The sequence below is a fragment of the Equus caballus genome, chromosome 12 (genome assembly GCF_041296265.1).
Source record: "Equus caballus isolate H_3958 breed thoroughbred chromosome 12, TB-T2T, whole genome shotgun sequence".
NCBI lineage: Eukaryota > Metazoa > Chordata > Mammalia > Perissodactyla > Equidae > Equus > Equus caballus.
In genome coordinates, this window is record NC_091695.1 from 37,852,263 (window position 1) to 37,879,976 (window position 27,714).

The 27,714-nt window shown below is 52.7% G+C and overlaps 1 protein-coding gene across 6 annotated transcripts; it reads right to left on the reverse strand.

Moving 5' to 3' along the window:
• Positions 1-27,419, reverse strand: VPS37C (VPS37C subunit of ESCRT-I). 6 transcript variants are annotated; one of them, XM_023654151.2, is made up of 6 exons: positions 27,150-27,397; positions 26,197-26,246; positions 7,214-7,312; positions 3,966-4,137; positions 3,108-3,190; positions 1-2,350 (listed from the first exon to the last, which is right to left on the reverse strand). In XM_023654151.2, the coding sequence occupies exons 2-6, from the start codon at positions 26,215-26,217 to the stop codon at positions 1,628-1,630; spliced, it is 1,098 nt and encodes a 365-aa protein (XP_023509919.1). In that variant the 5' UTR covers positions 26,218-26,246; positions 27,150-27,397; the 3' UTR covers positions 1-1,627. The 6 variants fall into 6 exon arrangements, with proteins under 6 accessions (XP_023509919.1, XP_070084871.1, XP_070084873.1 ...); XM_070228770.1 differs by having other exon boundaries at positions 26,036-26,246; positions 27,150-27,223; XM_070228772.1 differs by having other exon boundaries at positions 26,096-26,246; positions 27,150-27,214.
• Positions 27,420-27,714: the final 295 nt, after the last annotated feature.

The following is a 27,714-nucleotide window of genomic DNA, read 5'->3' on the forward strand; positions in this document are numbered from 1 at the left end:
TTGTAACTCATCAAAGTTTATTATGGCAATTAATTATACAAACAGACGGGCGATCCTTCATCCAGTTCAAAAGCGCTCGAGCCAGTAGAGTCCATTAGTGATTTCTCTTTATAAATAACTTACGAGAAGCAACACAATTGGCAAGGAACCGACAGCGCTAATGGAGCATCTTGTCACGCGCACACACACCCACTGATGGCACACGGGCCGGGGAGGGGGCAGGCACCAGAAGGTCGAGTTTCCTCGTTGGCCCCCAACACCCCAGGCCCACCTGGTGCTGGGTACTCAAATAGTGGACATTTCAAGGCACATATGACTTCTAACCAATAGCAGCTCCAGGGTCTGCCCTTGAGACCTGGTTCACGCCTGGAACCACCTAGTTAATGCTTCGCTCATCACACCCCCTTTGGTCTATTGTCATTTTTATAAGTGAACACGCTTAACCCCCCAACGTGCTGGGGGCTACACGTGTCATGGAGTCACAATCCCTGCCCTTTACATTCTGAAGACAAGAGAGATGCAAAGAAATGGACTCCAACAGAGTGATGGTGTTCTGGAAAGCACCACTGGGAGGTCACTGTTAGGGCATCTTTAGATGTCTGTCTTAGGAGAGACACTGGGGGCAGGGAGAGTTACATCAAGGGAGCCAGAGGAAGGGGATGAGGGAGGGGACTGCTGTGAATGAGACACAAGGCACTAAAGGAGTGGACGGAGGGGGCTGGCCTCAAAGAAGTCAACCGGAAGCGGAGGGCCCCAGAGAAGAGGGGGTGGCAGGGAGGTGACTGCCCTCCGCTCCTAAATGAGCCCCAGTGTGGCCACAATCTCCTGGGCCAGAGTTGCTCCCTCCTCTCCAGCCAGAGGGTCCTCAGTGGCCCCCCGGATTCTCCAACTGGCGCCAGCCAGGTGTGGGGCCCACCTTCTCAGTCCCCGCCTTCTCCCTGTGCTGGCTCTGCTGCTCTCGTTCAAACCAGCACACAGGACAAGTTTATCCGACAGCAGCCTATGAGAGTTCAATTATGGCTTTACGTGACTTCGAAGTCATTAAGTGTTTTTCCTAACTCTGCTTTCTCCCTTTGATCCAACCCCAGCCATGGCGTGCGGGGCAGGCCACCCCTGAATGGACCCGATAGACACGAAGGGCTGCATTCCTTGGCATGGGCACCATGCGGAATCTGCCAAATCCTGGGGAGAGAGAGGGGTGAGCAGGACCCGGAGACCCGGCCACCGTACCGCGGAGACAATGCTACATTTGGCTCAGATGCCCGTGAGCGCAGGCACGAGATGTCCACAAACACACATACTGGCTCGCTCACACCCACGGGAGGTCCCGGACGCCGCGCCTGGCCAGCACTGGAAAGGCAAAAGCCAGTCACTGAAAGGAGGCATTCCCTTCCCGGGGGAGGCCAGTATGGGCCGTGACATCTGGTGCAGCCGAGCCAGTCACACTGCCCGGGGCCTTTCTGGGCCTGCGTGCTCCCAGCCAGGTCCTCCCAAGGCCCCCGTATGCCGACACAAGTCCACAGCGAGGGCCAACTCCACTTCCAATTTAACCTCGAATCTCAGCAGTGGGCGAGCCAAACCTTGTGGTACAGGTGGAAGTGTGGAGGGGCCCAGGGCCAGGACCTGCCTAGTACCCAGGCCAGGCAGGACCCTGAGGTGGGGGGAACCCATAGGGAGGGGCGGGCCCGGGGGGATAGGGCGGCTGAGAGGGGCCTGAGGGCCGGGGCTGGCCTGGGAAGCTCGGGAGTGGGGGCTGCGTTGGGTAAGGAGGTCTCCCTCCTGTTGAGAGGTAGGGGGTCTGTTGAGGATAACCAGGACTGGGGACCTGGCTCCCCGCCACCGGGTACCCGGGGCCAGCGGCACCAGAGGGGCCCACGGGATACCCTGGCCGGGGCGGCGTGCTCCTCTGTGGGGACCAGGAGTAGCCGGCAGCAGCCCTGGGTCCTGGCTGGGCTGATGGGTATGGGGGCACACTGAAGGAGAAGGAGGGCTGCGACACCACAGGGAAGGGGGCCGGCGGGAGCGCGCCTTGGGCGGTGGGGCCCCCGGGCAGGCCAGGAGACGGGCTGTAGGGCAAAGGGTAGGGAGGCACGGCAGATGGCTGCAGCGGCGGTGGCAGGTGCTCTTCGGCCAGAGGGGGTGTCGCCTGGGGGACGGGGCGAGGTGGGGGTGGCGGGCGGGGAGGAGGGGCGTCCCCAGCGGGCTCCTGGGAAGCTCTGGGCTTCCTCAACACTTCCTGGAGCTTCTCCACGCGAACCCGGCGCAGATGAGACAGCATCCTCATGGATGAAAAGTTCTCCAGGAACGTTTCCAGGGGCACCTCGCCCTCCAGGAACTTCTCAGCCATGGCCTGGAAGACATAAGGTCCGGTGACACCAGGGGCCTGCTAGGATCAAGGCCACCCATGTCCCCTGGATCAAAGATCAGCTGCGCCCTCCCCCATCCTCTCGCCTCAGGTGCTCCCTGCCTTCTCTGGCCCCCATTTGGGAACTTCTCTTTGCAGCCTGTATTACTGCTGACATATACAGGCTCGTTTATTTATTCTGTCTCCCTCACCAGAACGTCAGCTCCTGCAGGGCAGGCACTGTCTGTCATGGTCACTGCTGTCCCCCACCCCTGGCATCGGGCCAGGCCCACCGGGGCTACTGCACGCACGTGCTGAATAACCGGAGGAGCGCAGGCCAGCCCAGGGCTGGGATGACCTGCACGTTTCTTCCACCCAGAGCACAGAGAAGTAGAGAGGGCCAGTCTGTCCAGAGACCGAGGAGATGCCCAGAGGGAAGCAGGAAAGATCCCAGGCAGTCCCAGGAGCGGAGGGGGCTGGGGGCTGGCTTCAGGCCTCGAGGGCTGCCACACTGCCCTGCACCCAGGTCTGCCAGCTGCCTGTAGCCATGCCCTCAGCTGTTGATTTCTGCTTTAGCTGGTAAGACCGGCTTCCGGTCATCTGCTTCCCAAAGGGCCTCCCATGGGACTAAAAGCGTCATTCATCTCTGCCATTTCCCAAAGTGCCCTTGTCTCACACTTCGTGACACACAGTGCTCACGACAGGCTCCTGCTGCAGCGGCTGACACTACTCCAAGAAGAGGGCATGTCAACGGCTGTCTCACCTCCGACTCTTCTTCAATCTTCATGCCCTCGATCTGCAGAAGGTCCAACAAGGTCGCCGGCTGCAGTGCTGACGAAAATTTCTCTGGAAGGGAGGCCAGAAAGGGGGACATTTCACAAGTGCCTCTCAACTCAGGGCTGGGGGCCGAGGTCTCACCCAAGGCTCTCGGGGGGTCCTCTGTGCACTGAGGCCCTGGGGGCTGCTGCAGAGCCCCCTTTGGCCTAGTTCCCTCAGGTTGCCTTCCTGAGCAGACAGGAGCGAAGCCCAGGCCTTGGCTAACCCGTCTGCCCGACAGCGGCCTGGGAGGCTGAAGAGGACTCAGGCTTCGGAGCCCACAGACCAACCCCGACCCTGTTCTGCCTCACGGGGAAAGTTACTTCCCTAGTCAGAGCATCAAGTTCTCACCGTCAAGACCAGGACAGCCCTCCCACCTCCACAGACGGCCGGTCCCGGACACAGAGGGCCCAGAGTAGCTCTGTCAAGAGCAGAAGCCGAGCTGGCCGAGGTGACACGAGGCTCTTGGATTCAGATCCCAGCTCCACCTCCATCTAGCTGTGTAACCCGGGCCAAGTTCTTGAATCTCTCTGAGCCTCACTTTTCTCATCCATGAAATGAGATGAGCAACAGTGTGCCAACCCTTATCTGTCTGTTGTGAAAAAATGTACATAGAGCACTTAGCACAGGGCTGGGGACAAGGTGACCCTCAGGAACTGCTGGCCCTGTCCTGTCCCGGGGAATGGAGAGGGAATCTGTCCTTCCATGCCGTTCCAGCAGCTCTCCCAAGTCCAACCTTGAATGCAGACCCTGACTGAACAGAGGAACCCCTCAGAGCACGCTCCCGGGGGCCGGCCAGCCCTACCTAGCTTTGCCTTCTGCTCCTGGCACCGCTGCACGAGCTTCCGGAGCTCCTGGTACTTGTCCGAGAGGTTTGAGCGGCTGATCTCCAGGGGACCCTGGAACTCCAGGTTCTGCTCGGCCAGGCTCCGGTTGGTGGCCAGTGCCATCTCTCGTTCCAGCTGCAGGTCCTGGACCTAAAAGAGCAGGACACTTACTGTAAGAACCACCTCATGGCAGGCTGGACCAGGGGCTTCTGGGACTCATAGCTCCCCATAGTGGGACCAGGTAATACTCAGCCTCAGCTGGAGTCAGATAGACCTGCATTCAAACTCTGAGCAAAGCCCTCTAACCCAGGCACCCCCCCAAATCAGTCCAACAGCCTGTGTGGTTCACAGGTTGCCCGAGGCCACATGATGAACAGGGGCCGGGCCCACCAGGGGCTGTGCAGAGAATCAGATGCTGTCTAGGAGAAAAGTGACCAAAAGCCCCAACCACTTCTCCCCAAGACTCAGAGTTGTGAGGCCTACCCTGAGGTGGACTAAGGCAGCCCAGCCAGACCACAGGCCAGACGCACAGTGAGGCGCCAAACAAAGTTACTCTGAGTGGGGAGAAAGCCAGGGACCAGATCGTGAGGCTGACTCGGGAGAGACGTGCCCCTGCCTCCCAGGCCACATGTGTGTCCTGCAGAGAAGCTGTGCAGATGAGCTAACAGAGGGGCCCCCAAGAACTGGAGGGCAGTCCCCACAGTTGGCAGAGGACTCCCAGCAACACAGGCGATCTGTGGGCACCAGAAGCCCTAATGCCAGCCCTCACGCCTGGACACACCCACGGAAAGCACCTCCCCCAGCTGAGCAGCACTTTGCCCTCAGCTGGGTCCTTTGTTGTCATCACTGGTGCGGCGGCAGCCACGGGAATCCTTCCCCACCTGCTAGGACCTGAAGGCCCATCCACGTGCCAGGGAGGGTCACACCCACCACCCTGAGACAGTGGGGACACTACACCAACAGCACCATGTGGCAGAGGAGAGGACCCAGCAGCCACGGCAGGGCATGGGGCATAGCCCAGCATGACCAGCTTCCACGCAGGAGCCACCAGGCAGCCTCTCCACCATGGGCAGCACGTGACGACTGGCTTGTCCCTAACTAGACGCAGACTGGGCATCCCGGAGGAAGGGGCTTCGGGGAGGCCTGCCCCAGTGCAGATCCCCAGTCACAGGGTCCCGAGCCTGCACTTCATGCTCCAGGCTGGGAAGACGGATGCCCCAGCTACCTCCTCCCCAGACAGAGCTGCTGGCCACACACACCCTCTGCAGCCACTCAGCAAGCACACTGACTCAGGGATGTCAACACCGGGGACTCTCGATCTCATGTTTATTAGCAAGAAAGCTCTTCTTCTCTCATGTGGCTGCCACAGAGTGGGAGGTCTGAGGGCCTCAGCTGCCCCTTGGGGGCCCCACGGCTCCCCAGTGGGCGTAGCCTCTTCATACACCCACTGCCTTTTCCCTGGGTCTTAACCAATAAACCTACGCTCTTTCACTTTCCCCTACACCTTGTCCTACCCATTTCTGCTCCATCTCCCGACAGCCTCCCCAGTCTTTCTCCACTAGGGCCTCACTATGAAGCCATCCATCAGTCATTTACAAGAGGTCCACAAGAGAGTTCTAACACCCCACCTGCCTGCCTCGACCCCCCATCCACTCTCCTACATGGAGAGATGTTCCCACTAACTCTTTCCTCCAAAGAATGCCCACATCCCAAACTAATGAGCTCCCATCCTGCCTCGGAGTCCCGCAAAGACTTGATGCCTCCCAGCCACAGGGGACCCTTGTCCACGGGGTTCTAGGTCTAAGCAGCTCGCCCTACTTCACTTCGTCTGGTCCCAGGCGTGTTTTTCCCCTCAGAGAACTCAAATCCATCAGTCAGGCACAGCTGCTCAGCACAGAATTCAAGCTGCCTTTTGCCCGAGCGGTCGTTCCTGCTTACGTTTCCCAAAATCCTGTGCTTTGCCACAGATCCGATCAGCCTGCTATGCTTGGAAGTCCACTAACTAAATTATGTCAAGGCTTGCTTCTGCAAAGTGTTGTGCACTCAAGAGCAGACCTTGGAAGATTCAAGAAGCACTCGGTGCTTCCTACGTGACAGATGCAGAACGGAAGATGAAGGAGCGAGGACGTGTGCTGAGCCAGGCCCCGGCAGGGCTCAAGGCCTAATTAACCATTTCAGTCGGCCTTAGAGCTTAACCAAGACAAGCTTTGCGTCATGTCCTTGCTGAACGAGCTCAGGGCGGCAGGACAGGCCACACTGAGTCCCTGGGCCTCCCTCACGCCCTGCCCCACGCTCCGTCTCCCACAGCCCCAGCACAGACTGCTCATTTGGGCGGAGGGACGGCGCGGGGCAGAGAGAACACGAGCAGGGGAGTGCATGCACGCTGTGCATGCCCGTCACAGAGAGGGACGTGCTCTGGGAAGCAGGAGGAACTGGGTGGGGTGGCCTCCTTTTTTTGGTAGCATATTGTAAATGCACAAAAGAGACACATCATAGCTGTTCGTCAGCAGAAATAAAAACATATTCCAAATGGGAATCAAATGAGCTTGGCATTATTTGGGTTTGAGTCTCTCCCTAGCCTAGGGGCCGCAGGCAGCAGCTTCCAGGGCAGTGGCCACGTGGCAGCCACTCAAGGCGTGACTGTGGGTCCAGCCAGCTCTGTGGCCACATCCAGTTTCCTGACCTCTCCTAGCTCGCAGGGGAGTCGCAGTTTGAGGAGACGTGGAGGCAGGGAAAGCCCTTTATAGTAAAGCTCTGTACGTTCAGGAGGGTTATACCACTCCAGGAGGACTATGATGAGGAGCTGAGATGATCAGGGGCCAGTTATGATGGGAAACGGGATCAAACAGGAGATGAGCCTGTATCCCAGCCCAAGAATGGCCCTCCTGGAGATGCAGGGCCAGATGAGGCCCCTGGGGACAGTACCAGTGCTTTTAGGAAGGGCCTCCAGATTCAAGCCGGGACAACTCATGGGGGCTCCCTGGGAGGCACCAGGAGCCTGAGTTCATGTGGGGGCACAGACGCTCTAGCACTGCCCCCTGGAACTCCCAGAGGGCCCAGGAACTGGACTGAGACCTCGGGGATTCCTCTGGCTGGATCCAGGGTGAAGGCCACAGAAAAAGGAGATGAAGTTGGCCCCAAGTCCCAACAAGCCAGTGTCCTTAAGAAGGGCATCTTCAGTCCCATCTGCTGGCCTTTCTTTGGCCCAATGACAGCCTTCCTCTACCTCTGGGGACTCCTGGGCCAGCCGGTCAATGGCCTCCGGGTCATTCTGCATCTCCTCCAGCTCCTCCAGGGTCTTATCTTTCAGCGTCTCCATCTTTCCCTGTGAACAGAGAATGACACTGAGGTGAGGAGGAGGCAGCTCGGCGGGGAGGGACCCCCAAGTCCAAATATTCTATCTGTCAAAGACAAACTTGAGTTTTCTGTCGATGCTTCCACCCCACAGGGAGGCTCAAGGAGGGACAAGAGTCCCACTGAGCACATTCCGGCCACCCCACCCATGCCCTGTCCCCAGGGAGACCAAGGAGCGGCTCCTTCTCCCCAAACCACGAAAGCAGGATATGTGAAAGCACTTGACAGCCAGAGGCAAAACCGAGATCCCTTGCGGTGCTAGATGAAGCTCCCCAAGGAGCAGACAGGAAAGGGCAGGAGGCGAGTGCCAGGCCCAGGGACAGAGACTAAGTCTGGCCCGAGGCCGCCTCCCAGCTCTGATGCCAGCACACCCTCTGGAAGGCATCTATTTCTGTCTGAACCAGAAATACACCCGAGCTTCGCACACGGGCTCTGCGGCTTCAACATCCCAGGCTCAAGCGTGTCGCCGATTGCTATGTTTAGTGCACTGACCACTGCGGGTTTCCCTTAAGAATTCTCTGCACCGTAGTCCTCTCCACAGGCCACAAACACGGACTGTCACATGCACGGCTCCTTGCCAGAGAACAAAAAAAAATCACCAAACTGGCCCTTCAGGCGATCAGAAGAAATTGACTGACCCGAATAGAAGGTCTGGTCTGACAGAAGAGCTGGTTTCAGCATTCCTTTCCCTGTCACCCTGCCCAGAGGGACATCGATCCATCATCTGCGTGACAGAAGGGTCACAGCCAGGCCCCAGGAGGCAGCCCCAGGGACCGAGAAGAGGCAGCACAAACATACCCAGGACTCACTTCCTTTCTGCTGGCAGGATGCAATGTTTTTATCTTTTCTAGATGTGCGTTTTACAGCCTTAATGTAGGTTTTTCTCATTATCAAGGTCACGTTAGTTCTTAAAAGATTCCAACACTACAGAAATCTGGAGTACCCTATGCTCCCCGCATCAGTGCTCTGCTTGAGTGAGCTGGCACCAATGACTCAGCCAAGATGGCACTGTGGAATCAAGGACCAGGGTTAGAGCTGTGTGGCCAGAAGCAACCTTCTCCGGGTCTCCGTTTCCCCATCTGTAATCAAAAGGGAAGGGCATCTCCTAGAGTCATCAGAAAGATGAAAAGAGAACGGATAAATAGTGACCACAAGCCCCCATTTTCCAGGAAAGTCCTAGTTTACTCCTCAGGTCCCAGTGTGGCTACTAATGGTGCCCCTTTTCATGCTCAAAAGTGTCCCAGTTCAGGGGTCTGCCTGGTAGCACAGCGGTTAAGCTCGAATGTTCCACTTCGGCAGCATGGGTTTCGCTGGTTCGGATCCCTGGTGCAGACCTGTGCACCACTTGTCTAGCCATGCTGTGGTAGGCAGCCCACATAAAAAGCAGAGGAAGATGGGCACGGATGTTGGCTCAGGGCCAGTGTTCCTCAGCAAAAAGAGGAAGATCGGTGGCAGATGTTAGCTCAGGGCTAATCTTCCTCGAAAAAAAAAAAAAAAGAAGAAAAGTGTCCCAGTTCAGGCAAGAAATTATATGGTCCCCTTACTGATAAAGAACTGTCCAAACAGGGTCACCACCACTATCTGTTATTTTCTGAGGGTTGAATGTACCCCCAACCTCTAAGGCTAGGAATGTCCAGGTCTGGTATGCGCCGGGGGGGGGGCCCATGTGCTGAAAACGCAGGTGCCCCAACCCCACTCATAGAGCTCTGCGGCAGGGAGCCAGGGTGTGGCCCAGAAATCCACAGTCTCCTGCAGACGCTGATGCAGCTGATCTGGGCCAGATGCTGAGAAAGATGACAGCTCCTTGTTAGTCCCATGCTTGAGCATGGCAGCGTGTGTTTTACACGTGCTGTCTGTCCTAATCCTGCAGGGGGACCACGATCTGGGGATCAGAAAGGTTAGCAAATGGCAATCAAAATTCAAACCTGCACTCTGTCCACACCTCACCCTGCTGCGGCTGGGGAAGAGCAGACTGCACAGGCCCTGGGAAGGAGAAGAACCCCAGAGGCAAATCAAGTGAGTTGGTCACGAGCCGACGAGCAGCAGGAACACAGCAACACTCTGAAGATGTAAAACATGTTAGGGCATGCACTCGGTCAGAAAGACCTAGTCTGAGCCCCCAGCCCTACCACTTACCAGCTCTGGGACCTCACACAAGTGGAACCTCCCTGAGCCTCAGGCTCTTCATCTATGAAACGGGTTGGTGCAAGCTTCAATGAGATAACGCAGGCCAAGCATTGGCTTAGCTTGAGGCCTGGCCCAGAACAAACGCTGGCAGAAAACTCCAACACCACAGAAATTCCTTGTTACTAAGGCCTCCAGTACAGCTCAGCTGAGAACTTGCTGGGCCTCAGCAGTAGCAGTGCCCAGCCCGGCTGCGCCCAGGGAGGGACCTGCCACAGAGCAGGGTGCCTGCTCGCTCCTGCGTTAGGGCTGTACACAGAGATACCCCTGGGCTGAGGATGGACGGTCCAGCGTGGGCAGCTGGCTGACTATGCACAAACAGCACGGTTGGCAGTGCCATCTGCGAAGGCCCCGGCAGGTCCAGATGTGCCTCTCACTCGGGAGGTTTCCCTGCACCCCCCGGGAGAGCCCTGAGCTGATCCCCGATCCCCTATGACGGGCACCACCTCTCTGCACAACGACTCACCAGGGGTGGCATCGCGCTCCATGCTCCACCAGTACCCTGTTGGAGGCAGCACAGCCTCGAGAGCAGGTGGCAGGGATTTTGGGCTCAGGACACCTTTCACTCCTAACATTACTGACGACCCCAAAGAGTTTTCCCTTATGTGGATGTTAGCTATCGCTATTTACCGTATTAGAAATTAAAGTGGGAAATTTTTAAAACACAAGAATAACCAAGCACAAGCACTAGCCTCCAGAATGATGTGCTTTGTAGCCTCTGAAAACTCCCTGGGACACTCGTTCGAGAAAGAGTCAAAAAGGAAAATAATGTGCTAGATTGTGAAAATCGTTCTGACCTCAGCGATGGCCTGAAAGGGTCTCAGACACCCCCAGGGGTCCCTGGAACGCACTTTGAGAGTCACTGGCCTAGATGTTAGGAGAATGGACTCTGGGGCTGGACTGCCTGGGTTTGAATCCTGGCTCTGCCACTTACTGGCTGTGTTAGTTAATCTCTTTGTGCCTCAGTTTCTCCATCTATAAAACAAAACACTACGTATTTGCCGTGATGAAGACCCTCACAACTACCTTACACAGGGTCGCTATTGTCCCACCTCACAGAGGAGGCTGAGAGAGGCGCCAAGGTCACGGGCTAGGAGGTGGCAGTGCCTTAACCAGTCCAGGGGCTTTCTCACTGCATGCACCAGAATCACTGGAGTCCTTGTTCAAAGCCAGGGTCCTACATCCTCCTCCAGATCCAGAACTTCAGTCTCCAGGGTTCTTCGTGTAACTTCTAATGAAGCTTCATTTTAACCAAGCTACCGGGGTCAGGCTAGCTTGGCACCTATTCTCTTACTCTGCCCTTCCTCCTGCACGCTGGGGCAATTCAGGTGGGCGTGGCCTCATCAGAAAGAGGAAAAGCAAAGACCCCAGGAGAGGAAAGGATCTGACAACCAGTGCTTGCAGAGGCAGCATTAGAGTGCAGGGGCTCTACGCCCTAGTGTGGTCCCCACTGAGTGAGTCACTGCCAGGACCCTGAATGTATGTCCCTCTGGATGCCTATGGCTTGGCTTGTGTAGGCACAGTGGGACAGAGGTCTTTCTCTCCCCGATTCAAGCTCCAGATCTGCAGCCCCACATCAATGCGCACGACCAAGTGAGGCAGCGTCAGAGGTGGCCAGCACAGTGACAAGACCAAACAGCAGAACATCGAGCCTACAGCTCCGGAGAAGACAGCCCAAGCCCAGGCCAAGGCCACGGGGAGATTGACACGAAGGGCATGAATGCTACGTCAGCCTTCTAACAGGCCAGGAGGCCCACACGCCACAAGACAGACGGAGCCAGGGTCAGGCTGAGGGTCAGCCCCGCGGCCCAGAAGGCACTGGGAGCTTACCTGAGCAGGACCCACCCTACAGGCAACTGAGACAGCTTCCCTAACAGGCTTGCCCTCACCGCCCACTTTTTTTTTCCCTAAAAAGGGAAACTTTTTGATTACAGGAAATTCACCAGGAGAAAATCTTTGTGAAACATTCATGTAGTTTACGACACTCTGAATCGTCGTCCCGCTGGGGCTGACAAAGGGTACTGCTGACACCTCTGTGGACCTCGTGTGCATGTCCATCTTTCTTGAACTTGTAGTGAATGTGGGTGTTCAATGGATGAGTCTGTGAAAGCCAAGTTGCCCCGGCCCCTCCCCACGGACATGAAAGCCCCAGGTCACACAGAGCGGGGGCCGATGTTGCTAAAAGCTGCATGAGGCGGCTGCTGCTTTCCCAGGGGACAGGGACAGCAGCACACCAAGGAGGTAAAGGTAACTTGGGTAACTTGCCATCAAAGTTTGGTAATAAGGGACTGTAGATATTTAGCAAGAAAGGAGACTTTCCTGTGTTTCATAAAGAATGGCAGCCAATCAAAATGCAAATAAGCAAGTGAGCTCCCCAGATAACTCTAGGGTGCACTGAAGCGTGTGGCCCCACTGCACCATCACACAAGGCCTCCTCAGATCCGTTCCCCTCCAACCGTTCTCCCAAACGATGACCTCCCTCTGGATCCTAAAGCCCCACACCTGGCTCTGTCTGATGGCCTTGAACTCCCTGTGGCAAAAATCCCTGTAATATCTCCTTGGTGACCCAAATAATCACACTGTCTTCTAGACAGCAAGAATTTTCCCCAAAGTGGCCAATGAATGAATCACACAGCTCTCCTAATTAGACCCCCTCTCCCTGGCATCAGGCCCCCAGAACACGGTCCTGGCTGGGGCACAGGATTCCATTCTTCGTGGGAACGTGCAGGCCAGTCTTGGGCGGCATGTGCTTAGGTGCTGAGGTCACCCCCCAACCTCCCTCGGAGGCCTGGCACCCACGAAAGTCTTCTGGAACACGGGAGATGGAAGGGACAGGAAGAGGGAATATTAGCTCCCATCAGTAATCACTATCACGACCACCCCCTGATTGGGAAAGATGACCACTCCAAAATTCAGAAGAGAAACATCTCGGCCGCGTGGGCCCTCTCCTGTGTCAGTTCCCTTTCACTGCAGACTTCAGAAGAGGTCAGGCGTATTTTAAATGCCTCGAGAGCTTCAGGTAACGAAACACCTCCACGTCATAGACACGTCAGCCATCAGAGTGAGCTCTCAGGTTGCCTGCGTACATATGCGGATGCCCTCAATAACACTGGGAAGGGGCCTCTTTTCACGCAGCAAGTTTTGAGCTGAAATGTAATTGGCCACGGTGAGCTGTGGGCTGTGGCATTTTTCTTCTAACTCTACCTTTTCCGGTTTCTAATTCAACATCCCTCTCAGTTCTACCATGCCCACTGCACAGGTGGTGAAGTTAAGGCACAGTGGCATGTAACTTGCCTCTGGGGACAGAAGATGGGCCCAGACCCAGGAGCCCCAACCCCGGCCTGCTGCTCCTTCCACCAGGCTCCACCCACCCAGCCGCCCAGCCGCCTCCTCTCACGCCTTCACAAGGAGCTACTGGCCCACGTAAGGGCCACACGTGTCCGTTTCTTCCAGAACGAGGTGTGCTCAGGATCCCACCCCAAATGTGCTGAACATTCTTTTGAGGGACTCAATTTTCCTAACCTGTAAAATGGGTAAACAATCTCTAATGGTCACATGGCTTCTTTCTTCTGCGATGAAAGCCCTTTGCAAACTCTCCCATTAATTTACATAATCACTCTAGTAAGTAAAGTGAACACAGGGCTTAATTACCCCTATTGCAGAGATGAAATGAAGCCCAGAAAGAAACAGCAAGGGTATTGCCCAAGGGCCTGTAAGCTGTTGGGGTCAAACCCCAGAGGCCTGAGTCCCTTCTCATCTCTGCTGATTTAATTTCACCAGCACCTCTGGCCCACCTGCTCTGCCCAGCACCAGGGAGCGATGAGCGTGGGTCAGTCATGAGGTTGTCCAGATGCAGAGATTGTGAGCCCACACAAGCAAGAGGATCGTCCCAGTCCCTTGGTCCCTGGCTCCCCGCTGGATGTGGCTCACATCCTCACCCTTGGACATCTCAGGCCGGGGCCAGCAAGTGCTGTCTTGTGAGATTTATCACGGCATCACCCACCCCTGGAAGTTACTATTGCCTTCCTTTCAGAAGTCACGGAGATGTCACCTGATCCAGAGCCACCCAGTGAGGCTGAAAACAAGCACTTCTCTGGGTCCGTAATTTGGAAAAGGAGGGGAGAACAGGACAATACTGTGCCCAAGGCCCACAAAGCAGGTGCCCCCGAAGTCTGGGCATCTGCCACCATCACTGTTCTGTCTCCCGGTCACCTGGTGAGGCAGAAAAATCCAAACCAGCGCTTCTCAAAGTGGTCACAACCACCAGGGACGTCACACTGCAGACAACTGGGGATCAATGAGAAGTCATTTGGGGACTCCGAGTCCATGGACTTTGTTTCTGGAAGGCCTGAGAAGTCCAATGTCTCACCTCTCAGCACCTGGGCCCCAACCCAGACCCCCTTCCTCTTACCAAGATGCCCAGGAGGATGCTGGGTATGTCTGGGGGGTGTCTGCTGTTCGTGGGGAGGGGACAGGAGAGAAGAGCTGAGGTGAGAAAAGTAGGCCCCTTGAAGGCCAGGAGCATGTCTTGTCCCCCACATACTCTGGCACGCAGACAGCTCACAGGAATGTTGGTGGAAAATGGACAAAGGCGGGAGGGAAAGAAGCAGGCAGCCAGCTGAGGACAAGTCATCAAGCCACAGGAATGTGAGAAAAGGGCTTCCTCCACGTCTCCACGCCTCCATTCACTTCTTCACACCTTCACTGAAGACATGTTTCATGAACAACGACTACATGCCAAGAACTGAACCAGGCCCCAGATAAAGGGAGGGAGATAAATGGGGGCAGAGGGGATAAATAAATATTCACTGAGTTCTCACTATGTGCCAGACAGAGCCTTATCATATAAAAACGGATGTTAAATGTCTAGGAACTCTGGTTTTAAAAGGCAAAAAACTTCACAAATCATGGTGAAGACAGATGAGAGGGGCTGTAACAGAGCTGGGGACAGGGGAGTAAGGATGGGGAGGTGGACAGCTGTGGGAGCAAGGCTTGCTCGTGCTGGGACAAGTCAGAGGGCCTGGGGCAGGTGATAGCAGGGCCCGCATGGAGCCACTGCGTTATCGGTGGCTGAAGACGGGAGGGGAAGGCTGGCAGGCAGGCACCTGCACAGCATTCACAGGTACAGCCAGACAACACCTCTTTTTGGGGGCAATACCATCAACTCACAGGAGATCAGACAAGGTGGGAAGGCAGCGCATGCGCTAATCATGTTCCCCCCATCAAGACGAGTGTGTCACAGCTTCCATGCTAACAACCCCTAAAAGGGAAAAGGCTTTCCGTCTTGTTGTTTTCTCGTCTTGTCTCCTCTGCAGCTTTCACCTCCACCACAGGTGACAAACTCCGAAGCCTTCAAGGGCCAAGCAGGTGCATCAGAGCCCCAGCTGCTGGTCATCCAAGGGAGTGTGTCCTCCAGTGCAGCTCCTGCACTTCCTGGAGGTAGGAGGGCCGCCCAGCTTTGCCGCACCTGCCAGGTCTCCAAGGAAGGCTAGAAGTCCAGATCGATGTGCCATCGCCCCATCTTTACATTTTGGTAGTCAATTCAAAGTTGGAAAGAACACTGGGCGGGCTGTGGTTTGTAACCTGAAATCAATACTGCATCCTCCACGAGAGACGCGTGCTGTGCGACAGGACAGATGCCACAGGAAAGGCTGGAGGGCAGAGGGGAGAGGTGACAAAGACACTTTACAGGAGCCCTGGAGCCCACCTTCTGCCACAGAGCACTGAGCGTGGGGGCTGACAGAGCTGGCACAGCACCAACCAGACCCAAGAAAGCAGGTTTCCGTGTGGCCCCCGGGCCTTTGCAATCTACATAATATGGTGCTGGGAAAAGGAGGCCTCGGGCCACTGGCCCCTGCTGCTTGCATCTCTAGGTCTCAACTTGTTTCCACTACTTTCTATCTTGATCTTGATGAAATCGATCTCACATGCCTGAAACACGGGGAACAAGATCTAGCGGGAGATAGTGAGGCCGAAAGGCAAGGCAACCGCTCTCCACCCCGGTGGGTTTAGGTCAGAGGCGCTGCCCTTTCCCGCCACTCCCCAGGGGGAGGCTGCAGAATGTCACCGGGGAGAGGGGACATCAGGAAGGGCTCCAACTTAGAGCAGCCCTCACATGGGTCCTTAATCAGAAAAAAAAAATTTTTTTCAAAAAGCAACATATCGATGGCTCTTATTCAATGAGAATCTCTGCCAGGACGGTTCAGCCCCAAAACAGTTTCCACTGACACCAGCTCCTTTGCAAGGATAAACTTGGAAAAAAAAAAAAAAAAAGAAAAGAGAGCAAAATGCAGCATTTTCTAAGCATGAGGGGGCTCAGATCAGAGTAAGGCATGCTGGTCTTAGAGACGGCCTGTGGCGCCCCTCGGCCCCTGCCTTCGTCTGAATAGTTAATGCCAGCTCTCTCCCACAGGGCACAGAGGAGAAAAGCACAGTCTGGGGACAGATGCCCCGGGTTTGCACTTTGGCTCCACAGCTCTTTAGCTTGTGACTTTGATCACAACCTGTCTTAACCTGTCTCCTTATCTGGAAAATGGGCTGATAATCCCACCTTGGGGATTGTGGGCCTCTCAGAGAGGGCTTTGCAAGCTCCTGAGCACTGAGCAAATATTAATTATTCTGCCTGTTGGAGGGTAATCATATGATTACAGGTGACTCTTGACACCCCTGGGGCTCAATATTGAGTTAAGCAAAATACATGCTGCTGTCATTGAATCATAACAGGGAACTGTTAGGGACCGGGCAGGCTGCTTCCATCACTCCCCTCACCGTTACCAGCCAACACTGCCTTGGCAGCTACTTCACGCCTGAAATCACACGGCAAGAAGAGTCTTAAAGGCCTTCAGTTTCCTACATCCACCTATGATAGCATAAGCAGTTGTTACCATAGCAACCTGCACGCGTTATGTGGAACTCCATCCCACCCCTCCTGTTGCCTTAGAAACTTTCCTAACCCTGCTGCTTAATGAGGAAATATTTGCTGACTTGATTGAATTTTCTTTTCCCAGAATGATTCTGGCAGTGCAACCAAGTCATCAGCCTGTTCCATCACCTGACTTGCCCCAGGAGTTAATGAAAACAAATCAAAGCATCATGCATTTCTCGCCTGGCCCAGAACAGCAAACTACCTGTCCCACAACTTGAAAAGTCAGTGTGTAAGCCCCAGAAGGGGCACTATTTTAGTTTCCATTCTTTCTCAGGAATTTCTGGGGTTGGGTGGAGATCCCTGCGGAGCCCCAAAGGTAGCAGAAAGAGTTCACAGCTTTAGAGCCAAATGCTCCTGGATTCAAATCCCAGTTTGACCTTTTCCTAGCTATAGGACCTTGGGGAAATTATGCAGCCTTTCTGATTCTGTTTCTTATTGGTAAAATGGCAATAATACTACCCACATCATGGGGGTGTGTAAGGATTTAATGAGAATTCAACAAGATAACCTCTGGAGGTGATAGAAAAACGCACACACTCACACCTTATTGCGGGAAAATGCTGCCTGGCAACCTCGCCAGGCCCCCAGCGAGGCTCTGTGTGGGTGCGCTCTGCAAGTGCAGGTCCCGGAGGGATGCAAAGGGGTGGCCTTCTGCAACAGGCTCCAAACCCATCTGAACAAGGCCCTCAAATATTAGGACGCCCATATATCTATAGAAGGAATGTGCAACCTCTCAGGACAAGGCTTTTTGAAGGAAATTGTCATCTTTACATAAATATTTACTTCACGACTGAATGCTCCTCCAGTCCACTGAATAACTCCATCTCACCCCTCTTCGCCCAGAGGCAGGCCCCCAAATGAGACGACCCAGGAACGGGAGCCCATTTACTCTGCCAAAGGCAGGAGGCACGCTCATCACCTATTTTTCTCCCCAAACTAGATGACCCTCCCAAACCCCATTTCCAACAGCACCCTGAGCTTCCACCCTCCTTTCTAATCCTCCAGGCCATCTCGGATGTGTGGGTCTCCCTCATCTCTGATGTCCAACCACCAGGTTTTATCTAGTCATTTCTCCAAAGTCTTTTCTTTCACATTTACAGGGTACTATTGTTATTATTTCCTATATTTTGCGTATATTTTGAAACTTGTTTACAGTGAGAATATGTTTTAAATTATTTTATTGAGGTCGCATTGGTTTATAACACTGTGTAAATTTCAGGTGTATATCATCATATTTCGGCTTCTGTACGGATTGCATCGTGTTCACCCCCGAAAGTCTAGTTTCCATCTGTCACCCCAAAGTCTTTTCAGTGCGTCCATCCCTGTCCTTCTACAGACTCCCAATGGGTCTTCCCACCTCCAGTGTCTCTTCCTTACAACCATCTGGATTAAATTTTTTTTAAACACTGTTGCCCACTCCCTCCGCCTTCCCTCAACTAGTCATCTCTCCCCCACTCGTCCCTCCCTCCCTGTCCCCTTATCTCCCTGCAGCCAACTACGTGCTGTCAGGACATGCCGGCCCCCACCCTCTCGTCGTACTAGCCTGCGGTGCCTGCCTCTGTTGTTTTCCTACACCTTTTCAGCTTTTTTTTTAAAGGAGAACATTTTTGGGTTTTTTCCAAATGAAACATTGCCCCAAACCCCCAGTGCACAGAACAGAGCACAGAGGCCATGCTCTGGGCGCAGGGGCACAGGAAGAGAGATCTGCTCTCATAGCTCAGCCTCCCCCAGGCCTCAAGCGGCCCCCCAGGCACCTTCCAGGAACACAGTTGAACACCACAGCCCTAACCCCTCACCTCGGCTGATCCCAACCCCTCCGCCCCGCCAGCCCCCTCCTCCACTCTCTTTCAGCTGCGACAGGGCCCAGAGGGAGGGAGGGCTCTGCGGGGTAACTGCTACATGGCACTCAGAGCGCACACGGGAGGGCAGGATGAAGCCTTCGGGAGAAGGAGGAAGGAAAGCGGCACAGAGGAGCTGACATTTGAAGGATGGAGAAGATACAGGAAGAGAATTCCGGGCAGAGGCAGGGGCAGTAGAGCTGGGGAGTGCTTGAGGGCAGGGGGAACCGGGCTTTCCCACCTACCGCTCAGTTCCCTGCTAAGCCTCACTGTCCCGCTGGTACGCTGGTACGAGAGGGGTGATGATAGTCACCACGGCTAACATGGAGAGCATGTTCTAGGCACTCCTCCTGCAGCAGCTCAGCCCATGTTCACAGGGGCCTTCGCCGCTGTAGAGCCTCCACCTTTCTTGAGTTTACAGCCAAGAAAACTGGGTGGAGGAGAAGCCTGGTGCCAGCCCATAGTCTCCTTGCAAGGAAATGGCACAGTCTGAGTTTCACCCGAGGTGTCCAGCCTTGGGGTCACGCTCTTCACCACGGCACCACGCTGCCGCTCAGTCAAGGCCACGGCCAGGAAACACAGTGCCTCACTCCGGATACAAACTTACTAAGTGGTCGTTATCACTGATATCTTTCAAGCAGACTCCTAAAGAATAGGGCCTTTTTATGTTCAGAAGCCAGCATAACACTGTCCTAGACACTCTCCTTTACCAGCCCTCAGGAGAAAGGACATGCTCCTCGGCTGTGCGCATACGGACCTGGAGCCCCAGGTCTCCCCATGGCACCAGGAACAGTGCCTCCTTCCGATTCTGCCCTGCAGGAGAAGCCCAAGGATCACAGGCTCAGAGTCTGGAAGGCAGACAGCCCTGAGCTCTCGGTCGCCACTGGCTAGGGAGCAGGTGACGATCTCTCCATACCTCGGTTTCTTCTATAACACAGGGCTTTCGCAAGGATGAAATGAGTTAGTGCCCAGAAAATCTAATGCCTGGCTCTCAGGGCGGGCTCAATAAATGGTCATGATTTTCCTCACGCACTCAGTCCACTCCTCCCTCTGCGACTCAAGCACTTCCCATGGGGACACTAAGGGGAGGGAACGGAGATTCCTTCTCAGACCACACGAGTCAACAGAGCGACACAACTCCAAGGGCTGGACGTAACTCAGATCAATAGCTTTCAGCTTCCAATTGACATGATGGCCAAGAAACAGGTTACTTAATAAGCAGACCATTTTTGAAACTTCCTGACAGTAAAACACACCCAGCCTGTTAGCGAAGCCTCTTCCTTCTCTGGTCCATGGCTCTGACTTGAAAACCATGCTAAGCTACTTCACACCAAACTTTCATTTGTTTCTCCTTTGTCCCAACTGTTGCAATGATGGGAGGGATCTCTGGGGCGGGCCCGGTGACACAGCGGTTAAGTTAGCATGCTCCACTTCAGTGGCCCTGGGTTCGCTGGTTTGGATGCTGGGTGCAGACCTACACACCACTCATCAAGCCATGCTGTGTGGCGTCCCACATAGAAGAATTAAAATGACCTACAACCAGGATATACAACCATATCCTGGGTCTTTGGGGAGGAAAACAACAACAAAAAGGAAAGGATCTCTATCTGCAGCTGACAGCCCCAACCCCCACCCCACACCTTCTAATCTGCCCTGAGCAAGCTGAGCTGGCAGCTTCAACCATCCCTTTAGGAAGGATCAAGATTAAGGTCAAGGCCAAGACTCACTCAGGACAAATATCCAGGAGTCTGTCTGGGGTCACTCAAGGTGTATCTATTCAAAGTCCAAAGGATGGGACTCAGTGTTCTCGCTGATGTGGAGCTATCCTAGGCTGGTACGTGGTGGGGTAGCTGTAGACCCTACTCCTGCCAGTGATGTCTGACCCCATGCACTTCAGGGTCCAGTAGACGCAGGCAGGTGTGTTGAGGGCAACAGCATACCACAGCAAAAGAGAAATCAGGCCAGAGGCTTCTCCAGTCTGCTCTTGACTCAGGCAGGAACCCACGAAGGCCATTATCAACCAGGTAGAAGGTGGCAGCGCTGTTATCAGCAGCTGCACTGAGCTCTGGACTCATTTTCACGCTGCTGTACAATGTCTGCTCTGAATCAGCCTCTCCAGCAGCTGCCCACCTCATTCCAACCCTCTTCCACACAGCCCAGTAATCTCTAGAGAACACAGTCAGAGCTCGCACGTCCCTGCTTAAAACTTTCCATAGCTCCCCAGTGCTTTGGTATAACATTCAAAATCTTGCGTTTCTTGCCTTGGCATTCAAGGCCCTGTACCAGCTGACCCCAAACCTCCCTTTCCAGCTAGATCTCCCTCCGCTCCCCCATGAGCTGTTCACTCTACCCTGATGCTTTCTGTTCTAACTACTATTCCCAGAACAAACACACTTCTGATCACTTGGCAAATTCTCCGCATCTATGTAAAGATCAACACGACAGGGATCCTGCCCTCAAGGAGGCCCCAGCTCTGCTGCTCTGCCTTTGCTCTTGCTGTTCCCTCTGCCCAGAATACTCTTCCCTACGCCTTCTCCAGCTTGAAAAAGCCAGCCTGTCCTGCAATTACCAGCTCCTCTGGGAAGCGTCCCCTGCTCCTTCTCTCAAAGAATTCATCCTGCCCTCCCCTGGCGCTCTGTAAGCACCCCTAGCATGTACTATGTAGGAATCACATGTACCTCTGGCAAGGACGTGAGCTCCTCAAGGGCACAGCACACACCCAGCTGAGTCTGCACCCCAGCACCCAGGTCAGTGCCCAGCACACACAAGGCACTCAATGAGCATCCCGACAGTGACTTCTGCTCCCAGCCAACACAGAGAAGCAGGGCCCAGATTTACTCTCCTGCCTCAACCAACCAAAGATCCAGACAAAATAAATGAAACAACAGTTTCAGACATCAGACAGCACAGGAGAGATTCCTGAGGAGGGGAACAAACACGGTAAGCTCTATAATTGCCCCAGAATACTGCCCAGAGGGAGCTTCCAGGCCATGGCACAGGCAAGGGGTAAGCAGGCGGAGGCCGACAGCCTCCCCAAGTTGGGGAGAGCGAGTCGGGAGGCCAAGGCAGCCAGAGTTCATAGGGCCAAACACCAGAGAGGAGAGAGCCACACAAAGAGAGAATGCTGGAAATCTGCAGAGGGCCCCCTCCCATTTTCAGCTGAGAGTTGACAGTACTGATCAGGAGTAGAGACACAATCCTTGGACCTCAAATTGAACCAAGAACAATTTGTGTCTCCACTAGGCAGAGCAGAAAAGCCTCATAATTCACAGGACATCAGGAGAGCAGTGAAGAGGGTATTGCCTTACAAGCGGGGAAAAATTAACCCTGGTCTAAAAGCTGTTCTGATCCCAACTAACAAAGCTTAAGGGCGAGCCTTTAAAGGATCAAATTGTTTCCAAGTAACTTAACAGTGTCCCAAAACAATGCTAAGAATATTTACAGAAATACAAAATATCCAGCACCCAACAGGGAAAAATTTGCAACATCTGACGTCCTATCAAAAATTATCAGACACACAAAGAAGCAAGAAAATATGACCCATTATGAGGAAGAAAACCAATCCACAAAAACAGACTCAGAAATATAGATAAGAGAATTAGCAGGCAATGACATTAAAATGGTTACTACAACCATATTCCATGTATTCAAGAAGCTAAAGGAAAGACTGAGCATGGAAAATAGAGACATGGAAAACATAAAAAAATACCCCAATCATCGAGAAATGAGTGGATGTGGAACAACTTCAAGCATCCTAATATATGTGTAATGGAGTCCCCAAAGAAGAGAGAAAACATCTGAAGAATTACTTGCTGAAAAATTTCCAAATTTGATGACAGCTATAAACCCAGAGAACTCAATTAACCCAAGCACAAGAAACACAAAGAAAACTACATCAGGCACATCATAATTAAATTGTTTGAAACCAGTGATAAAAGCAGCCATAAGGAAAAAAGACACTTTACAAACAGAAGAACAAAAGTGACAGCAGATGACTTGAATGAAACAATGTAAGCCAGAAGACACTGGAACCACATCCTAAATAGTTGAAAGAAAAATTAGTCAACCTAGAATTCGACAGCCAGGGAAAATACCTTTCAAAAACAAAGGCACAACAGACTTTCTCAGACATTCAAAAGCTGAAAGAATTCATCGCCAACAGACTAGCACTACAAGAAATGTTAAAAAGAAAAAAAAAAGTCCTCAAGGCAGAAAGAGCACAAAACAAAGTGGAAATCTGGATCCACATGGAGGAATGAAGAGCACCACAAATGGGAAACACGTAAGTAAATAGAAAACATCTTTTCTTTTCTTTTCAATCTCTACACAAAATAATTGACTAATTAAAGCAAAAATAACAACAATGCATTATGGGATCTATAACATACGTAGAAGTGAAATGTGTGACAACACACAAAGGCCAGGAGGGAGGAAATGAAAATATACTATTATTAGGTTCTTATACTATATCTAAAGTGGTATAATATCACTTGGTGACAGACTTTGACAAGTTAAAGATACATACTATGAATCTTAAAGCAACCACTAAAAAAAAAATGAGTTATAGCTAGTAAACTAAGAAAAGAAACAAAACGGAATCATAAAAATTAGTCAGTCCCAAAGAAATGAGGAAAAAATGGAAATGGGAAGAAAGAACATGGTACAGATTGAAAATAAACTGCAAGATGACAGAGTTAAACCCAGCTGCAGTCACGCACTGCATAAGGTGTTCTGGTCAACAACAAACCACAGATACAACAGTGGTCCCACACAATTAGTACCACACAGCCTAGGTGTGTGGTAGGCTATACCATCTAGGTTTGTGTAAGTGCACTCTATGATGTTCACACAACAACAAAACCACCTATTTCTAAGAACATATCCCCGCTGTTAAGTGACGCATGACTGTACACTCATAATCATATTAAACGTAAATGGTCTAAACATCACAATTAAAAGGCAGAGATTAGAGGACTGAACTTTACAAAATGCAAAACCCATCTATATGCTACCTATAAGAAATCCACTTTAAATATAAACACACAAATAGTTTAAAAGAATGTAAAAAGATACACCATGCTAATGCTAATTTTTTAAATCCCTATCCATTTTTTTAATTGTAGTATGAGGCAAACATACATAAAATTTACCATTTTAACCATTGTTAAGTGTACAGTTTTGTGACATTAAGCATATTTACACTGTTGTACAACCATCACCACTGTCCACCTCCAGAATTTTCTTATCATCCCAAAATGAAACTCTGTACCCATTAAACATTAACTCCCCACTCCTCCCTACCCCCAGCCCCTGGCAATCACCATTCTTCTTCCTGTGTCTATGAATTTAACTACTCTAGGAAGCTTATATAAAAGGAATCATGCAATACTTGTCCTCTTGAGGCTGGCTTGTTTCACTTAGCATTATTTCTTCAATTTTCATCCATGTTGTAGCATATGTCAAAATTTTCTTCCTTTTAAAGCTAAATACTCTATAGCATGTATGTACCACATTTTGTTTATCCATTCATCCATCAATGGACACTTGGGTTGCTTTCACCTTTTGGCTCTTGCGAATAATGCTGCCATGAACATGGGTGTACAAATACATGTTTGAGTCTTTGCTTATACTTCTTCAGGGCATATACTCAGAAGTGGAATTCCTGGATCATACGGTGATTCTACGTTTAATTTTTGGAGGAACTGCCATACTGTTTTCCACAGCAGCTGTGCATTTTACTTCCAACAGTTCTAATTTCCACACATTCTTGCCAGCACTTCTGGTTTTTTCCATAATGGCCATCCTAACAGGTGTGAAGTGGAATCTCATTGTCATTTTGATTCACACTTCCCCAATGACTAGCCATGCTGAATATCTTCACGTGCTGATTGGTCATTTGTGTATCTTCTCTGCAGAAATGTCTAGTCAAGTCCTTTGGCCATTTTAATCATGTTGTTTTTTGTTATTGAGTTGTAAGAGTTCTTTATATATTCTGGCTAACAATCCACTAACACTAATTTTTTACAAGTTGGATTGGCTATATTAATATGAGACAAAGCAGATTTCAGAGCAAAACATATTACCAGGGATTAAAAGGGTCATTTCATGGTAAAGAAGGTCAATTTATCCTAAGAACATAACACTCCAAAATGCTTATGTATTAATAACAGAGCTTCAAAACACATAAAGCAAAACCTGATAAAACTACAAGGAGAAGTGGACAAATCCACAATTATAGTCAGAAGTTTCAATGCCCCTCTTTCAATTACTGATGGAACAAGTAGATAGAAAAGCAGTAAGGACACAGAAGACTCGAACAGCACTGCCAACCAACTTGACCTGATTGACATTTACAGAACTCTCCACTCAACAACAGCAGAAAACATTATTCTCAGGGGCTCACAGAACATTCACCAAGGTAGACCGTATCCTGGGCCATAAAACAATTCTCAGTAAATTAAAACAATTCAAAGCACACAAAGTACACCTTCTGTTTACAAAGAGATTAAATTAGAAACCAATCTTTACTGGACAGAAAGAGAATAAAGTCATACTATATTGCTGACTTGGCCTCTTTTACTACTTGTAATCCTGCTGAGGGGGGAGCAGATAAACTAGCAGTGGTTCCGAGAGTACTTATATGTCTTCAGTGCTTGGCATTACCTGCTGCAGGTTGTCTGTTTGATGTTCATGTCTGAGTCTCCTTCTCTCTCCTCTCTGGCCCATCCTAAGCCCCAGGGGCTCCACTTGCCAGCCCCAGCTAAATCATGACAAACCTGTTTGGTATTTGCTCAAGTCTTTCACATAAACTAGTCAAGGGGAGAGAAATGCAATGGAGGGAGCACCTGCTAAGTCAACATGACTTTAAAGCTCCCCAAACCTCAAGAATAGTTGCCATTACAGAGATCTCTCTGTTATGGGGCAACTATCCAGGCACAATCTGGAACCTTCTGAAAACTCCAGACTCTGAGCAGAAACGACCAGAATTTCTGAACAACAGAGATCTAATTGGATTAAAATCAGGTCTCCAATGACTTGATTATGTCAGTCTGGAAAAACCCAGCTAGTACTGGCCAACAGCGTCCATCGATGATTCACATGGCTAGTTACCCCTGTGCCCTTTTAATGGCAGATTTATGTCAGATTAGCATATTTCACAGCAACAAGCAAAAAGAAAATAAGAATCCGCGGAAATAATCTCACTTCCAAGCTCAGGAAATCCACAAATTCCTAAGGCAGTGCTTCCCAAACTTGCCCTACAATAAGAATCACTCAGGGCACGTGTTAAAAACACAGATCCCTGGGACCCCACCAGGCAGTCTAAGCAAAACTCTCCAGAGGTGTGGGTCAGCATCACAGATGATTCTTAAGGTCCAGCAAGTACATGAGCTTTGAAATGAGACTACTGGGTTAAAAATCCCGACTCGGCCACTCCCTGGCCATGTGACCCTAGCCAAATTATCTAACATCTCTACCACTATCTTTTCACCTGTGAAACGGGATCCCCATCTACCTTGACATGTTCTCTGATTTCAGTATGTTCACTAAGCCCCTTGCACACGGCAGCCAAACAAGAAATCAGAGCCATCGCTCCCCCAAAAACAGCCACCAGAAGCTGCCCAGAAGAAGTCTACAGCGAAAATTTTCTACCTAATGGAAGTTACAAAGGCACCAAGCCAGATTCCTGAGATAATCTAGGAAAAAAGCTTTTCTGGGCACTCTGACTGTCAAGGACAAAGATTCTCACTTCAGGGTCCAGTACTTCACCCCACGTCCTCACTTCCATCCAGACACAAAGAGTTTGGACCTGTGCAGAGTTCAGCTTTGGACAAGAGCCAAAGAAAAGTCTTTCCTTCCGGAATCCCTCAGTCACCACCACCTCCAGCTCTAGGGCCGATGGTCACAGACCTGAGAGTCAGGTGGCAGCATCTTGGGTGCACCAGTAGGAACCGGAACTCCTGGATGAGAGGCAGGGAGGCAATGAAGGGGGTGGAAAAGGCCTGAGTCAGCAAGAGGATTACTGGGATACTGCTGAAGCAACGGGAAGGGAGTCTGTGAAGTTTCCAGAGCTAAAGGTGGACATTTCTAGGGTGAGTGAGCCCTGACACTGTGGAGCTGAAAAAACACTGAGGTGTTTACAGTCAATTCTTCCAGAAATTCACAGCATAGCCCCAGGTAACTCCTTCCCCCAGCCATAAAGAGGGGAAATAAGCACCTCACCAGCTGCGGGGAGGAAATGAGAAGGACGGGGCATATACAGGACACATATCTATACACACATGTCACACACACACCCCAATGCCCTTTGTACCCAGCAGGTCCAGGGATAGGGAACGCTCAGTGATACTGGGCAGCCCAAGCCTGGGTTCAGTAAAAAGGATAAGAACAGAGCCAAGGCTGACAGCCCCATCCTCTCACTGCCTGGGGAAAGGGCACAGGCCAGGGACTCAAGACCAGAGTCTCTGCAACATTCCTCTGCTACCAGCCCCCTGTGCCCCTTGCAAGACAGCGTCCATTCTTAAGCCAGTTTCCCCATCTGTACAACGTGCAAACGGGCTCTAACGTCATTCGAACTGTGACCAGCAGGACACTCAGGTGCTGGAGGTTGGAGGGTGGCGGTGAGGGGTGAGGCGTGGCTGGAGTCGAGCCCGGCGGGGCGGCCCCGCCAGCGCCTCGCGCCCTCCGCTCCCTCCCTCCCTCCCACCACCAGCGGCAGGGGCGCCGGCCCCAGACGGGAGTCACGCGCCCCTCGCGCCCAATCACCGGCCTCCGCCGGGGGGAGGCGGGCAGGAGGGGGCGCGCCGGGAGCCCGCGCCAGCGCCACCCCGGCCCGGCCTCGCCCCTCCCCGGGCCCCGCTCACCTGCCCGGGCCGCCGCCGCCGCCACCTCGCCGCGGGCTCAACCACAGCCCGCGCCCACACTTCCGGGTCCGCGAGGCCCGCCCCCTCCCGCCGGATGTGACCCCCTCCAACGTCCGGGCGCGAGGCGAGGCCCGCCCCACGCGGGGCGCCCCGCGGGCCTGAGTCACCACGACACCGACCACCCCCGCAACACACACGCTCGCGGCCTCCTGGGACCACACCCGCGGGAGGGCCCACGGGACCCCTCCCGCGCTGTGGACGCCCGGCCCCGCCCCCAGGCCTCTGGCCCCGCCCCCTGGAGGGCACCGCCCACTGGGCGGAGACCACGCCTCCCGGGCGAGTGCGCCTGCGCGGGCATCCCGCCGCTTCCCTGGAGGTCAATAACAGCGGCCCAGAAGGGACCCGAGAGGATGCGAATGGGATCCCAGCATCTAGGGGCCGCCCTAGATGGTCTGAACTCAGGCTGCAGCCCCCGCCCCCTTGCCAACCAAACACTCACTTCCATGACACCGTTTGGCCCCTGGACTGGCGTGACCCAGACCTAAGTGTCTGCTGGCAAAGAGCA